This window comes from Fundulus heteroclitus, chromosome 5, assembly GCF_011125445.2.
Source record: "Fundulus heteroclitus isolate FHET01 chromosome 5, MU-UCD_Fhet_4.1, whole genome shotgun sequence".
NCBI classification, from domain to species: domain Eukaryota; kingdom Metazoa; phylum Chordata; class Actinopteri; order Cyprinodontiformes; family Fundulidae; genus Fundulus; species Fundulus heteroclitus.
Genome location: NC_046365.1, coordinates 35,453,031 through 35,468,982, shown reverse-complemented (window position 1 = coordinate 35,468,982; position 15,952 = coordinate 35,453,031). Strand labels below are relative to the sequence as shown.

The 15,952-nt window shown below is 39.8% G+C and overlaps 1 protein-coding gene across 1 annotated transcript; it reads right to left on the bottom strand.

The window, feature by feature from the left end:
• Window positions 1–1,656: 1,656 nt before the first annotated feature.
• On the bottom strand, window positions 1,657–15,708 carry casp3a (caspase 3, apoptosis-related cysteine peptidase a). Its single transcript, XM_012869696.3, has 6 exons — window positions 15,511–15,708; window positions 15,178–15,317; window positions 4,964–5,092; window positions 3,116–3,291; window positions 2,925–3,033; window positions 1,657–2,835 (listed from the first exon to the last, which is right to left on the bottom strand). Exons 1-6 carry the CDS (start codon window positions 15,573–15,575, stop codon window positions 2,606–2,608), a joined length of 849 nt encoding a protein of 282 aa, XP_012725150.2. The 5' UTR covers window positions 15,576–15,708; the 3' UTR covers window positions 1,657–2,605.
• Window positions 15,709–15,952: the final 244 nt, after the last annotated feature.

Genomic DNA, 15,952 nt, shown 5'->3' with positions numbered 1-15,952 from the left:
GTAAAAAAAGAAAAAAAAAAAAAAATCACATCATCGTCCTGTGTGCTGGACATTTAATCACTGCAAAGAAAGAAAAAGGTTGGGAATGAGACACTCGCTAAAACACGCAGTTTAAATTTACTGATCAGAAGAAATCCAATATCAGAAAATTAAAAGATGAACCTAATTCTGAGCATTGCGTTCCAGCTCACAGGACACTCCTGACATTTCTAAATATTATCTACCACCACAGTTCAGGTATATCTTTTACTCAAGATTTCAAAAAGGTACAAACTCTGAACATGATTATTTGGATCCTCAAAGTCCGGTGAAACAGAGGCGAGTACAGATTTAAAAAGACATTTTCATAACAACACGATTCAGCTCAACACTCAAACATGTTAATGGGTTCATGATTATAAAAGTAAAAAAAAAAAAAAAAAGAGTCAAACTGTCTGTAAAAATGCATTTCCCTGAAATGTGTAGAGTGTAAACAGTATAAAAGTGAATAATCAGTAGGTGCTGGTTGTTCCCCCCTCATTGCGTCATGATTTAGTCAATTTTCGTACCTGAGATTTCTGGTGTGAAAAGAAGCGGCCCATCAATTCTAATCCACCTCAATGACATAAGTAAATGAAAAAGTAAATGCAGGTGTGCACTCCAAGAAAAATGTCATCTACCAGCAGGTTGCTTTGAGTCGTTTTGGTTTAATCAAGCCTAGAGCTGCACACTATTTCCAATCGCAATTATAACTTCAATACCAATATTTGTAGAGCTGCATTTGCAAAGGATTGCTTCCTACGTCAATCCATCCCCGCTTCTTTCTGTACTTTCTTTACCATCATGCTCTGTTTCCAAATAATGCATATGGCCAGTTGGGAGTTCCCTGGCCTTGATGCCCAGATACAAAATACAGTGCCATGAAAAATCATTTGTCCCCTTGCAGATTTGACCCTTTTTGGACACATTTAAATGTTTATGATCAAACAAAAACAATTTGAGGAAATGCAAAACACAATTTCTAATTACTTAAATTAACTGATTCAATTTCAAAGGTCACCTACAGGCCTGAAGAATTGAGACGTTACTTAAACAGAACCTGCCTGACAACATGAAGCAGACGAAAATATCTAAAAAAAAGTGACGCATCACACCCTGACCTACAGAATAAAGTAATAGTCATCTAGCAGAAAGGGTTACAAACTAATTTGTAAGGCTTTGGGACTGCAGTAAACTACCGCAAGAGCCACGGTCCAATAGAAAAAAAAAAAACAAGAAAACAGTGGTTAACCTTCAAAAGAGTTGCCGGCATCCTAAAACTACTACAAGAGCACACTGACGGATCATCAGGGGGGTAAATAAAGCCCCCTGAGGTACATGTAAAACACAGCTGAGGTCCTTGTTCCTGATTCAATGACAAGGATGAGAGACCAGACCAAAACTTTAGAGTTTCCAGGAAAAACTGTTGTGGACCAAAAAGACAACAAAGGTCCATCTCCAATTTCCCCCCGAAAACCTTTTGGAAAATATTCTGTAGATTGACGAGACAAAAGTGGATCTTTGTGGAAGCTGCATGCTCTGTTATATCTGGAGGACAGCTAACTAAGAAAAAGAACATTATACACGATGGTGGCAGTAAGACATTCTGAAACTGCTTCTGGACCTCGATAAACTTGCTTTAACGGATGGAACCGTGAACTCCAATTCCTGACAAAGAGTTCTGGCCTGAAAGGGAAAGTTCAGCCATCAGTCTGCAACCTTTGGGTAGTGAAAGTCTGAACTTAAATCCTTTCGACACCGCGTGGCATTACCTAAAACCGGTCATTCGTTGTTGGAAACCCTCCAATGTGGCTGAATTAAAACAATTCTGCCAAGGAAAGTGGGTAAAAATATGTTTTCACCAAGATGCTAAAGCTCACAAAGAACCCAACATTGCATAATTTCACAAAAAACAATATATTCCTAATATTGAGTAACCCATCAAAGAGGCACAATCTGTCACATCTCATAAGGGTTGACAGGCCTAATCAAAGATCAGAACCACAAATTGACGGAAATAGATGAAGAAAAAAAAAACATCCTGTAGAAAATGATTTATACTGAAATCTTCATTATATCTCAAAACGCTCAACTACGCAGAGAAATGAACCGAAACGCAGTGACTAAATACGAAAACGGTTTGTTTACAGGTAAGTAAAGGAGGAAGGAAATGGTGACGTGTACGTATACGTCGGGGATAAAGGGTCAAACCGACCCACGTCACTCACAGTGCCATCACAGTTACTGTCACCAGTATTTTCTGATCGGCTGCACCGCATGATTTCAGGTAGAAAATGGTTTAAAAGAAATAAATCCTCAGCAGTGATGTGTGGTTTCAGACAAAAACGAAGCAAAAGAAAAACAGGCACATGTAAAACAAAACAAAACAAAAAAAACTGAATGCCATTCATATCAGAAATACAAAACACAAATTGACAAACCTATAATGCCAAATCGGTGGAATTAAAGTATACTGACATGTCACATTTGCTCCCAAGACATGTAATTTTCACCAGACCTTTATGTGGAAACTATAAAGCAGAAATTAATATTTGCCAAAGTTGGGGTTTCTCGTGGGAATCCAACATCAAGGGAAAAAATACATCTCTTTGGTCAGCATGGACACTATGCATGGGATCTGCTTCCTTGCATTAAACCCTGGTGAATTGGACACAGACTCAAATTCTACTGCCACCTTGTGGTTCACTCGCGTCATGATGTGCAGCAGCTCCAGTTCTTTTCCGTATCTGGTGATCATGTCACAGAGTGACTGGATAAACCAAGACCCACTCATCGTGTTCCTCCAGGAGTAGTAGCCTGCATGAATCACAGAACATCAACCCCAATCAGTACACCAAAAAAACAAAAACTAATATTAGAGTATTTAAACATCCATGTGCATTAACCTGGAGCTGTGGAGAAGGCATAGAGAAAGTCTGCCTCCACGGGGATCTTTGTGGTTTCGTCTGCGCTGTCCGTTTCAACGCCCGGATCAAGATCGGTGCCTCTGCAGGCCTGCTCATAGTGGACAACGAGACAAAAGGTTAAAAAGGGAATACGGCACAAAAATAAACAAAAAAGCAAACGTTTAGCCTACCTGGATAAAGAAAAGCTTTGGTTTTCCCACCAGTGATCTACAACGATTGCCTCGGAACATGGAGGTAAGCGTCTGGAGCTGTAGTGGGCCATCGGTACCGAAGAACACGCCTTCGTCTCCATGGCTCAGGAGAACGCAGACAAATGAGGCCGAGTTGCTGTGGTCTTCCTTAGATGCTACAAAGACAAAGACGGGAGTCTTAAAAAAAAAAAAAGAGATGTTGCTGCCTTTCACCAACAGAAAACTGCAGCTGCATCTACTCCACTGTGAGCAAGTTTATCCCCTCCTTCACTGATTTCTTCTGTTTTTGCTTTTTCAGACCATCAAACAAATCTTGATAGGAGACAAAAATAAATCTATAGAAGTAAAATATACGGTTTTCAAATTATAATTTAATTTATTAAGGGGGACAAAAAAAAGACATTCAAACCAATTTGGCCTAGCAGGAAAAATAAAATCCCGCCCCTAAACGTAATAATTGGTTGTGCCACCATCGGCAGAAACAACTCCCATAACTGGCCAAGATTCTTTTTTTAATCAGTGGGGAAGAAATTAATCCCACTTTTCTCCGCGTCTCAATCAGATCTAAGCCCAGACGTTGACAAGGCCACCATCCATGTAGAGCTGGGTGAGACGGCTTAAAAATACAATCTCACATTTTATTAAACCAAATCCGATTAGCAGATTTCTTCCCCCCTCCTTTTCGTTTCACAAAAAGAAATGAAAGAAACTATTTTTTAAAAAATGGCTTTATGTCAAGCATTTCGTCTGGAAGTTGAACTGAATTCAAAGTGCAACCAAATCCAAGCAGTGAAACATGCTTGCAAAACAAGATGGCCGCCCTGCCGTTGTAAACAATAAAAATATAAAGAAAATGTTTGCCGCTAGTGATTTTACACAATGAGTGAAGGACAGTAACTTCAAACTAACTTAAAAAAAAAAATAAGTAAATGAGTAAATTAAAGTAAAGAGTCTCTTAATATGGTTGTCAAAATTTTGTGAGAAAACTTTTTTCAATGTATTTTCCTAAACATATATCCAGCGCTGTCTGCTATTCTCTTCATGGAAACCCAATGAGTGCGTTGGCAAAATAAAAATGCATATTTTTCAAAAATTAGTTCGAAAAAATTAAATTAAATTTGGATCGCTGTCCTGCAGCACAACCCGAGGACTCTGGAGCTTAAAGGTCACAGACGGATGAACAGAGATTCTCCTTCAAGGTTTTCTCCTCATGATCTGAATTCATGGTTCCATCATTTAAAGCAGGTTTTCTAGGTGCTGAAGCAGCAAAGCAGCCCCAGATAATCACACTGCCTCCAGGATTGAAAGTTGGTACGATCCCCGTTTGTATTTAATGGCTGTGCCGTTCCAAAGTCTTACAAATGGCTGATAGATGTCCAGCGACTTTGTTTCCCATCTGTTGTTGAATTTCTTTAGATGGGGGCAGGATGTGTTGCAAGTCTAAACCTCCTAGCCTACTTATGTCGTCACACATGTTCTCTTTAAGCAATCTCTGAAAGGTTACACAGGACTCAGGCTTGGGTGTAGCAAATTATATTGAACCACAAATTATTTCATTATTCACCGTTGATTGCTGATTAACAGGTTGTGGTGAAACAGCTTTCATACTTTAATAAATAAAATCAATTGAAAACTGCATTTTTTTTTTATGTTCACTCAGATTACTATGCTGAATATTTTGATTTGTTTGATAATTTGAAACATTTCTTACCCAAAAACAAAAAAAGAAACTAAGAGGAACTCTGTTAGAGGCCAAAAGTTTGCTCTCGAATCTGAACATTTGCACATTTGTTTTTGGAATAATGTAAAATGTTGTGTTTTACTCACCTGCACTTAAAATGCCAACCATCTGGCTGGTTGTCTGATCGTTGTAAACCTTCACCGCATAGCCCAAATTCTTAAACACTTTACACACGTTGGCTGCGTCGACATCTGTGCCGTTCCGCTGATTCATGCCTAACGAAACCAAGAGACGCAACAAAACGGACTGAATTAAACACTAAACACTTTTGTTCCTTGAAGGTAACAACTTTAACCTGCTTTCCACACGTTACAGTTGATGTACAATTTGTATTTTCGGTAATTTATTGAGGGTAATCTCTAAAGCCAGAAGAGGGAAAATGACACATACAGTTTAAAATTTACACATACATTCACCAAATCATTCAGGAAGTGGTGCAGAAGTCTCCTTCATGTCTTAATTTGATAAAACCAAGGCCTATTACCTTCTGCTTAGCGGTGGGGATTGACTGCAGCAGGCCGTTTCTCAGTGGCAACTAAAAAACAGGACTTGTTTGACACTGACTGGATTGACAAATGCTCAGAAATGTGGGTCAGAGAAGGTTTAAGAAGGACAACAACTACAGATCAACACGGGCAGGGAAACGTCTTTTGGAGTAATTTCTGAAAAAACCTGCAGCTTTTATCAGTTCAGATAACTGTACGCCGGTACTGGGCCCCAAACGGTGACTGTCACTTTTAAAGGAAGTTGGTTAGGATGTTTAAGAAGATAACAGCACTTCTGTTAGGACCCCTGAGATGGAAAGCGGAGGATAGTAACATCATAAGCACAAGAAACTCACAGAGTCGTTACAACAGTGACACAAAAGTTTAATCTGTTTGACTTTTCTCCCCCCTCCAAAAAAAAGCTGCATAAAATATGAGAGGGAAAGGGACCGTTAGGTTGTGCCAAATCAAAGAAAAACAAAGCCGACATCTTATCTAAGTGAAATTAAGAGTGGTAAAGAAATCCCTGATATCCCAAGTCTATCAAAAAAGGCTCAAGCAAAAACACACATGGTGTGTCAGAAAAGAACCTACGTGTGGAAACGGACAGGGAAACCCAAAGTTAACCAACGACTCCCACATAAAAATCTTTAAACTAAAGAAGACGCGGCAGAGAAGCAGCACAGGTGTGCCAGGTAAAAAAAACAATCAGCAGCGAGGAGGAGGAGAAGCAGCAATCGAAACCCAAGCCTTCAATCCGCTGCTACACTACAAAAAGGGAACTAAAAGTAAGATTTTCGTGAAATTGGTGTATTTACCCTTGATTTGAGTAGGCAAGTTTAAATGATGTGCCAATGGAATAAGATTTTTTACACTTAAAATAGGAACAACTCATCTCCATCATCTTATTTAAAGAGCAGTATATCCAATTATCTTATTTTAGGGGTAAAAATTCTCATTCCATTGGCATATAATCTTATTTCCATGCTCAAATCAAGGAAAAATACACTAATTTCAAGAAAGTTTTACTTACTTTTTGTTCCCTTTTTGCAGTGTAGGGCAGCAGTGTCGTTGTCCACAGTGAGGCGGGCTTCACATCGCAACGTATCGAGTGAGAATCGACGAAGAAAGACGCCTCTGCCACTAAACCGAAACCTTCAAGTCTGACTGAAATTTGCAGAAAAAGTTGCGCGCCTTGTGGAGAAAAGTTTTTATTGCTCAGACTAGACAAAGATTGAGCCTTTAAGCCAGACTCAGAAGAAGTTTGTTTGAAGTTAAGGGGAGACACGGTGGTGGGAGTATCAAGGTTTAGGTCTGCTTTACTAAAGCTAGCGCCGACGTCCAATTCTCCAATTTAACCTCAAATAAGCGGCTAGATAGCTGTAGTTTTGACACAACGTCAAAACATTAAAAACTGTTTAGTTAAGGTTAATACGGGTTTCTGGATCGGCCTCGAGGCTTTGGAAGATTCCTGGTTGGTTGGTAACACAGACCCGTTTAAATGAACCCGACCAACCCTGCAACAGGCTGAACGGCACAGAGCCAACGTACAGAAGCAAATACAGAATGGAAATCATTACATGTCAACCTGCACGCCATCAAACGTGAAAGTAATGATGCATACAAAGCAAACAGGTTTAGATCCAACAGGACTTGGCCACTATACACTAACCTGAATGTTAAATGTTAAATATTAGCCGGTAGAAAGAGGCACATTTACATACCTCCTACCCACTGTAATCTTCCCACTTTGAAGTCCAATCATAAATGAAGTCAGGGTAAAAACTTAAATAAAATAAAGGAGCTAAAAATCTACAAATCTTCACAAAAACTAGAAAAAGTTTTGGAAAATTAGAAATATTGCGCATACTGTAAATCAGTTGTTTATGGTAATCCAAGGAGGTCTAATAAATACAGAATACAATCTAAAGAAAACATTAAGATGTGTCCTGGATTGTACAAAACAATGCAGTGAACCAGGATCTGCTGCCAGTGTTTACCCGACTCAAACATCGCTCTTTTTACACTTGAACCGCGTGTTCTTCTTCAGTCCTGCTGGACAGGTTTTCAAAACGGAACCCGCTCAATGAACATATCCAGCGTCTGCCAGAAAGTCGACTGAAGTTACAGTCAGCAGCGCTCATTTCAGGTTACTTCCTAATCTGATCTTTTTTTTTTTTTCTTTCCCAACAGAAAGAGTCCAGTCTGTCCTGTAACTTTTAGATGCATCTCTAAAACACCTGAATCACATCAATGTCTCGGTACCAGGGGGAAATGATGGTTATATTTCGTCCAGTAGGGCTGGGCGATATGGACCAAAAAAATAATAACTCAATATTTTTAGGCTGAATGCCGATATACCATTTTTATCTTGATATTATTCTTTTTCATAAAAGGCATAAAAGGCATCTCTAAATCACTCAAAGCTTTATCCCAACGTCTCAAAGGCACATTTTTAACAAACAGCTGTAGATAAATATGAGAAATGGCTTAAAAATTTGTGTTGCGCCGATACCGATACCAGTATCGGACGGGGCCCCGATCCAGCTCTAAAATGGTGGTATCGGTATCGGTGAGTACCAACAAATAGGGCACCGATACCATTTTGATGTTTGTATGTCACTTGAACGCAGCCTTCTCTCTCCCAACTAGTATTATTCATGTTATATAAGTTCATGAAAGTTGCACTATTTTGTCATTTGAGAGCCAAAGGTTTATTCAACTATTGTCACCCATTCTAGGGAGGCAATAAAAAGTTCTACTACCCTAAGTAGTATGCAGTTCTTCATATATACACGCACACATCAATTTCAAACAGATGGTATCGGCCAAAACTGCACAGCCAGGTATCGGGTATCGTATCAGAGCCAAAAAATGGCATCGGCGCAACACTATTAAAAATTAACCTATTTAACCTACTGGAATACATAAAAGTATAATTCTGACTCAACATAGACCATCTCGATACAAACAATATAGTTTTATCCTATAGCTCCTTTTTTTTTCTTAAAATCAAGATATTTTGAAAAGCTGTATATATTGCTTGGCGCTACCATCCAGCATGCCATATATATGCAGTAAATAAACCACCTAAAACATAATAATCCACCAAATAATGCATCCAAGCAGCCTTTTTTATGACATGCTGATACCGCACTGATGATTCCACCTATTGTGCAGTTCTACAGAAACAAAAAGAAAAGCAACAACAGCAAAATACTAATTGTGACCGCTTTTCAATTAGGGGCGGACCATTAATCGCATCTTGAAATATAATCACAATAAAAAAAAAATATATATTGCAATTTCCAAATCGCAGAGGTCTACAATTTTTAGCTACGTAATAATTAATGGATCAGACGCATCCTTTAGGTGTTGTAATATGTTTGAAGTGGGTTTGCTCCAAATGGAAGGGAAGAGAGCTGCTGCAGTGAGACAATTTAAGTTTATTACTTGTTTTAGAGTTTATATAATTGATACTTTTTAAATAAAAACTTTCAGGAATCTCACCATAGCATTATGTAGCCGTCAAACTGTTTAATGCATAGAGTTGTTTTTTGGTTGCACTTTATGTTCAACAAGGACTGATGTCCAACTCAACAAGCTATTCTCTTGAATAATAATATTCTGATTAATAAAAGCTGTTGAATTTCTTGTTTGTAAAATAGTCCTTGTTTGCAAACATCTTTATCTAAAGGCCATTTTTATTGCTTGTGGTTAATGCAGAAAAAAAGTCTAAATTAAATCGCAATTATGGTTGAGATATATCGCAATTTTAATTTTTGGCTAAATCGCACTGCCCTATTTTGGATGGATACCGTTATATTAGTGAAATCAATCATGGGAAAAGGCCGCTGACTGCTAAACAGAATCTAATCTTGAATAGGAACAAAACAAAGGAGATGATTGCAGATTTCAGGGAAGCGGGATTAGGTCCAGCACTATTTCCATCCAGGGAGAAGTGGAGGTGATGGAGGGGTGTAAATACTTTGTTGTTCCCATGAACAAAAGACTGGATTGGAGATGTAACTGTGAAGCTGACTACAAAAAGGGTCGGATCAGACTGGACTTCTTAAGGAAGCTCAGGTCCTTTAGTGGCATTTATTCCATAACCCTGTTGTGGAGAGAGGGATCTCCTCCTCCATCATCATCTGCTGGGGTGGCAGCATCAGAACCAGGGACTTAAAGAAGCTCAACAGGCTGACAAAGAAGGCCGGTTCTATTCTGGCAACTCCTCTAGAACCTCTGGAGATGTTTGTACGAAGAAGGATCGCTCGCCGTACAACAGATCGTCTTGAGTCAGAGGCTTCTCCAGACCCGCTGTAGGACGGACCACTACAGCAGATCCTTCCTGCAGCCTCTACAACTCGTTGAATAAACCTGCATAATACATGTTACAACAAGATGCAATCCTTCCCTTTTGGATTAATTAAGTATTTTAAACTTAAAGATCGTCACTAAAGAAACTGGCTGTTCACATCAGAGCGTACATCTGGAAAGCTGAGTGGAAGACAAAAAACAGTGACAAAAAAGGTGACCAAGCAGCGGGGATAGCTGTGTCCTTGAGGTTTGTAAGTCAGAGCCATTTCTGGGGTCGCATGGTTGAAATGGATTTGAGCGAGGCAGTCAGGGTAACCCTGGGTTAAAAATAAGTGTGTGCATCATGCCCATCTGGTGACCTGTATGCTCCGTTTGGTCTCTGAAAATCGGCAGCTGAGAATCACAAAACGAGGCATGCGAGTCGAAGAGTTTCACACCAGTGCAGAGAACATTTCACATTGGCTACTTCCTTTAAAAAAAGGGCGTGAAGCAAAAGCTAAAAAGTAGGCGAACCAAAGCCCTAAAGAAGAACTTCCAGATTTCTCCAAACCATTTTAGCCTCTAAAAATCGCTCAGTGACATTTCCCCCGCACACACCCGGTTCAGCCTAAAGCGTAGACACGCGCGTAACATAACTCTGAGCAAGAATGCGTAAAATTTTATGATCCTACCGAACCGTCACGCGTGGGTGTGCGCTCAAACATCCTGATGAACAAATGAGGATGCAAAGCTCTGGAAGGTTGTTGTGTGCTTGTTGTTTTATATCCAACCTCTGCCATAGGGACCGACAAAGAGCTAACAGCTAATGAACTACTAGGAGGAGGGGGGGGGGTTCAAATCCCACAGGCTGCCACTCCCTGAGCAAGACCTTAGCCCCTGAATGCTCCCTGGCTGCTGCCCAGCTCACTGCTCCCTAAAGGGAATAAAGGAATAAAGGCACGTTTCAATGGACAATGTACAAAGTTGCAGTGACAAATAAAGGTTATTATTGTTGTTATTATCATGCAGTTCAATTATTTCAACACAGAAGACGTTAAAATTCACAGTAGATCAGGCAGGATTCAAATATGGAACCTGGAAAAAAAATATGTAAGGAAGGAAAAAAGAATGGGCACATGTTAGGGCACAAGGAAGCAAGGAAGGAAGGAGAAAAGGAGAAAAGAAAGATTTTAGCTACAGAAATTGAAATAAAGTCTGAAAATACAAATACTTTCAATATTTCCTTTTTCCATACTTACCCAGAAATACTGAAATCAAACCCTCGACTGTGCAGGAACCCTATCCATATAAGACTAAAGACAGACTTATACGCCTAAATAATGTAGTGAAATTCTAACTAGAAGTGCCACAAAGAAACCGGAGATCAGAAAACATTTAATAAGCGTCCTTTTCACCTTGGGCCAAAAGCAAATCTCACTTTAGATATTAATTTCCAACTTTACTTAGCTAATCCCTGAGGATTTTGAACCACGGGTGAATAAATTCTAGGTTTAATCCCGTTTTTAAAGAAGTCATACATAGTTAGATCTAATATGAGGATCGATAGCTTGCCTCGTTGACACAAGCAATAAAGTGTGACTGGGAAACAATGAGGTCAAACTAGAATAACGGCCGGAGGCTGACAGACACCCACTACGACCGGCTCAGATATTGCTTATCACTTCCTGTCAGGAGTTTCACTTTGAATGGACTTGGAGCAAACAGAACAAACTACCATTTATTAACAAAGGTTTGAATTCTCGTTGACGTGACAGGTCTTGAGTTCAGCCAGGTGATTGTATGACTTGACCAGATTTGAGGAAGAAAAGGCCCAAAAATCTGACCTAATCAGAAACAAGTTCAAGATCAAAAATCAAGAGACAGATAAAATAAAGAGGAAACTTTTGGATATTAATGTTAGGCAATCACATTTGACTTCAATGTTTGAAACGGCGAACCCAGCGTCATTCTGTTATCAAACCTGACAAAGTAATTTGCTTTTATTGTAGCCAAAGTCCTATTTCCTTAGAAAATGGGCTTTATAACGTACACTGCTGGGATAAAGAGTTAGCTCTCTTATCAATTTAGCTTCTTGTTAAACGTAAATGTTTCAAACTAATTTCAACATCAGACAAAAATAGTCCGAATAAATTAATTTTTTTTTTTTTAAATAAATTAATTTATCCCACCCGTCGTCTTCAGCGTATCGGGTCGCGGGGGCAACAGGTCCAGGAGAGAAGACCAGACCTCCTTCTCCAGAGACATCCTCCAGCTCATTCTGGGGGAACCCCAAGGCGTTTCCAGGCCAGACAGGAAACAGAATCCCTCCAGCCAGTTCTGGGTTTTCCACGGGGTCTCCCCCACAGTGGAGGGCAACTGGAAAACCCCCCACAGGAAGTCGCCCAGGGGCATCACCCTCAGATGTCCGAACCACCTCAACTGGCTCCTTTCAATGCAGAGAAGCAGCGGCTCTAATTTCGGGTTTGCCCTTTCGGTCCTGATCAACACCTCGTGACCAGAGGCGAGGGTCAGAACGTAGACGGGCCGGTAAACCGAGAGCTTTACTTCCTGGCTCGGCTCTTTCTTCACCACAACAGACAAGCGCCCGCTTACTTCAGATGCAGCCCCGATCCATCTGTCCCTCTCTCGTTCCATCCTACCATCACTGCTGGACGAGATGCTTAAACTCCTCTGAGGTCATGGCTCAAAGAAGCCAACAGAACCGCATCATCAGCAAACAGCAAAGATGTGATCCTAAGGTTCTTAAACCAAACCTCCAGCTCTCCACGACTATTCAATTCAGTTTTATTTATATAGCGCCAATTCCTGATACATGTCATCTCAAGGCACTTTATAAAGTCAAATTCAATCAAATCCTCCAAACAGATCAAACAGGTCAGAAAGTTTCCTCTCTAAGGAAACCCAGCAGGTTGCATCAAGTCTCTCCAAGCAGCATTCACTCCTCCTGAAAGAGCGTAGAGCCACAGTGGACAGTCGTCTGCATTGTCGATGGCTTTGCAGCAATCCCTCATACTGAGCATGCATGAGGCGACAGTGGAGAGGAAAACTCCCCTTTAACAGGGAGGAGAACCTCCAGCAGAACCAGAACCAGGCTCAGTGTGAACGCTCATCTGCCTCGACCCACTGGGGCTTGGAGAAGACAGAGCAGAGACACAGAAAGCACAGAAGCTCACATTGACCCAGGAGTACTTTCTATGTCATCTGGTAATAGTGGATGATCTTCCCTGGATGATGTCACAGCTAACATAACGCCAGACCAAGTGTACCTACTTAAACAGGCTGAATATGCTAAAGAAAAGAAAAACTCCCCAGTGTGGGGAAATTAAAACAATTCTGCAAAGAACAGTGGGGCAAAAATATCCCCTCACAGTGACATAAGAGTCGTTCCCAAGACACTTCTTAGCTTAGCTGAAGAGTTTCATTCATGACTTACAGAGAAGAGGGAAAAGGATATAAAAGTAACACTGTCCGAATGAATAAAGCTGTGATAAAATTTTATCCAACAAACAAGATATGCATTAAACTGCATATATTTAAATTAATTGGTTTAGAACAATGTAATACTATAAAAAGGTAATTATATGGTATTCTCCTCCCAAACTGTCTTCAGTAGCTGTTGATGCAAAGTATTGATGAAGCGTAAAGTCGAGACAAGTATTTAAAAAAAGGTGTATTTGTGATTGTGGTTGAAGTGTGAAATAACTGATTATGAATTAAGAAAGTCTTGTTCACACACTAAATAAATACAAAACACAACTACCAGGTTGTAAACAAATACTGTATAGCAGTGAGAAATTATCAGAATTGTTCCAGTGTAATGGATATTTTATTATTGTATTAGATGCACAATACATCGGCATCAATGTTAGTAATTTAACATATTGTATAATATCGGTCTGATAAGTAAAAATGGGCCAATATTAACAGCCGATGTTTATTTCTATCTAGTTCCCCTTTGTGCCCGTGTTTCAGGAACGGGATGGGGTTGGTCATGCGTTGGTCTTTTGTTTGTTTGTTTGTTTTTTTCTGGGCCATGTGACAGTGACAGTAATACATAACAGCCAGTGTTGTGTGGGTTTTAAATTTGCAGAAATGCAACATGAGTGTGTGGTTGTGTTTCACGTTGCCTAAAGAAGACATACGAAAAGCAGCGTGCAAGTCTGGACAATAACCCACATTCAAAAATTCATTTAGCATAGTTTTCAGTCAGAACAAAAGTGTGCAAAATTTGATCATTCCAATATCAGTCCAAGTTTTCATATCGATGCATCCCTAATTTTGAGTTAAGGATACAAAGCATCAGGAAAACAATTGCAATGAGAATATAGATTCATTTTAAAATCATAATTTTCAGACTTATCTTTCATCTCCTTCATCATAAAGTCCCATCACCACTTTTTATGAGCATCACCATCTAAGTCACAATGTATGCATATCCACTGTTTGCATCACATGCAGTGGGCATCCAACAGGTCAACATCATTCTCATGTAGACTTTACAATGCATGGTATCTATTACTAGTTAAAACCACAGCAAATACTGATACTGTGATTATAACTGTCACTTGATTTATTATTTAATCGAGAGACTGTTTTTTTAGTACTGCTTTTCTTTTTGGTGCTTTTTTTTCTCATTTGAACAGTTTGAAAACAATTATATCATGGTGCTTTTTTTCCCTAATTAATAATTTCATCACGTAAGATAATCCAACTGTGAAATGTAAACTTCTTTACCTAGGATGTGATCAAGTTCAACTAGATGGACATTTCCACAATATGCAACCTGAGCAGTCGCATTTTGACCTAAAGCATTAGAATATAATCAAATCATAAGCCATTCAGTTAAATGAAGTCACTGTATTTGAGTTGAATTATGATAACTAATGTCATTTATTATTGTTTTGCAAAAAGGGGCAGAAAACATAACAATTGTTCTTCTCTCTGCTCCTTTTCATTCAGAGAGTGTTGGAATGTATATTGCTGGATAAAAAGGACGAAAGCCTTTCGGTTCTCCCTTATTTAGAGTTTAACAGTATTTTTGTACTTTTGAACTGCTATGTACGAAATAAAATGTAATATATTAAGAAAAATTTAGAACTTTGTTTCATTTTCTACACAATGCTCTTTGAAGCAGAAAGGTTTTTGTGTTTCACATGTTTTCTTTTGTTTCTGTGTAAAGCACTTTGAGTTGAGTTTGAAAGATGCTATATAATATTTTTGAATACTGTAAAATGTAACTACAGCAAATATGGATAACTGAGACATGATGGATGTAAATACTGTTTAAAAAAAAGAAAGAAGAAAAAGATTAACAGCACTGATGCACAAGATAAGGGGCAGATATAAGCTTGCTCTTCTCTCTGCTCCGTTTCATTCAAGATGCATCAATTTGCTAGTCTAGTATGAGTTTTAAAGTTATTTTTGAATGAAATAAATAAATCAACTAAACTAAACTAAGAACGGGACCAAAAAAAAGAAACTCGGTGGAGAATCACCTGTGCTCCTGTCAAAGTTCTTGTTGTTAATGACGATGCAGTGGCCAATGCTGGGAAAGCCGAGGCTGTATCTGAAGCTGCGGGAGCCGGGCTTGGCATCAACGCCCATGGGAGACGAGCCAGACGAAGACCCCGCTGGCCTGCAGGAGCACAAACCGACCCGTTACTGGTGGGAAAAACAGCTTCAAGTGATGCAGCCCGGAGGGGAAACCGGTCAAAGGAGGAACTCGGAAGAGGCTCCGAGGAGGACTGGCTGTTTAAAGCACGACAAAGAGCCAACAACGTCCTGCCGAGAATAAAGGTCGCTGACAGTCTCAACAAACGCTCACTCACTGTTTTCCATCGTGCTGCCTCGCGTCCGTGGTGTCCACGTCAGGCTCGCGCGTGTTTGCAGACATAGTTTATTTTCTTTGTTTTTGAACAGGAACAGTGAAAGCGCAAACTCTGCGTGCTGATGAGGTGAGCCAGCTGCTTAAATGCGACGCGCAGACGTGTTCCGACAAAGCGAGGTGGGCTGCGGGCAGCTACTAGCCGCTCCGCCCGCCAAGTAAACAAAGATGCCTACGTCACGCTGGGAGCGCTTGTTTTGTAGCGTGCGGACATCCCGTCGCAACCACAAAACCAGAGCGTCGTCCTGGGAGTAGACGCCGCACTGGCTTCGATGGAGCGTAGCTTAGTTAAACCGAAACGTCATTAGTTTATGTTTGTAGTCGAACTGTTTTTAATATTTGCTTTTAGTTTCCATTTTCCCGTGTTTTATTTTGTTCCAATTTTA

Bases quoted from the DNA above. Each gene is read 5' to 3' on its own strand.
- casp3a (XM_012869696.3), bottom strand. From the start codon at position 15,575: ATGTCTGCAAACACGCGCGAGCCTGACGTGGACACCACGGACGCGAGG. The intron at 15,318-15,510 runs GTGAGTGAGCGT...GTGCTCCTGCAG, and splicing joins AGGCAGCACGATGGAAAACA to GCCAGCGGGGTCTTCGTCTG. The intron at 2,836-2,924 runs GTTAATGCACAT...TGATTCATGCAG, and splicing joins TGCCTTCTCCACAGCTCCAG to GCTACTACTCCTGGAGGAAC.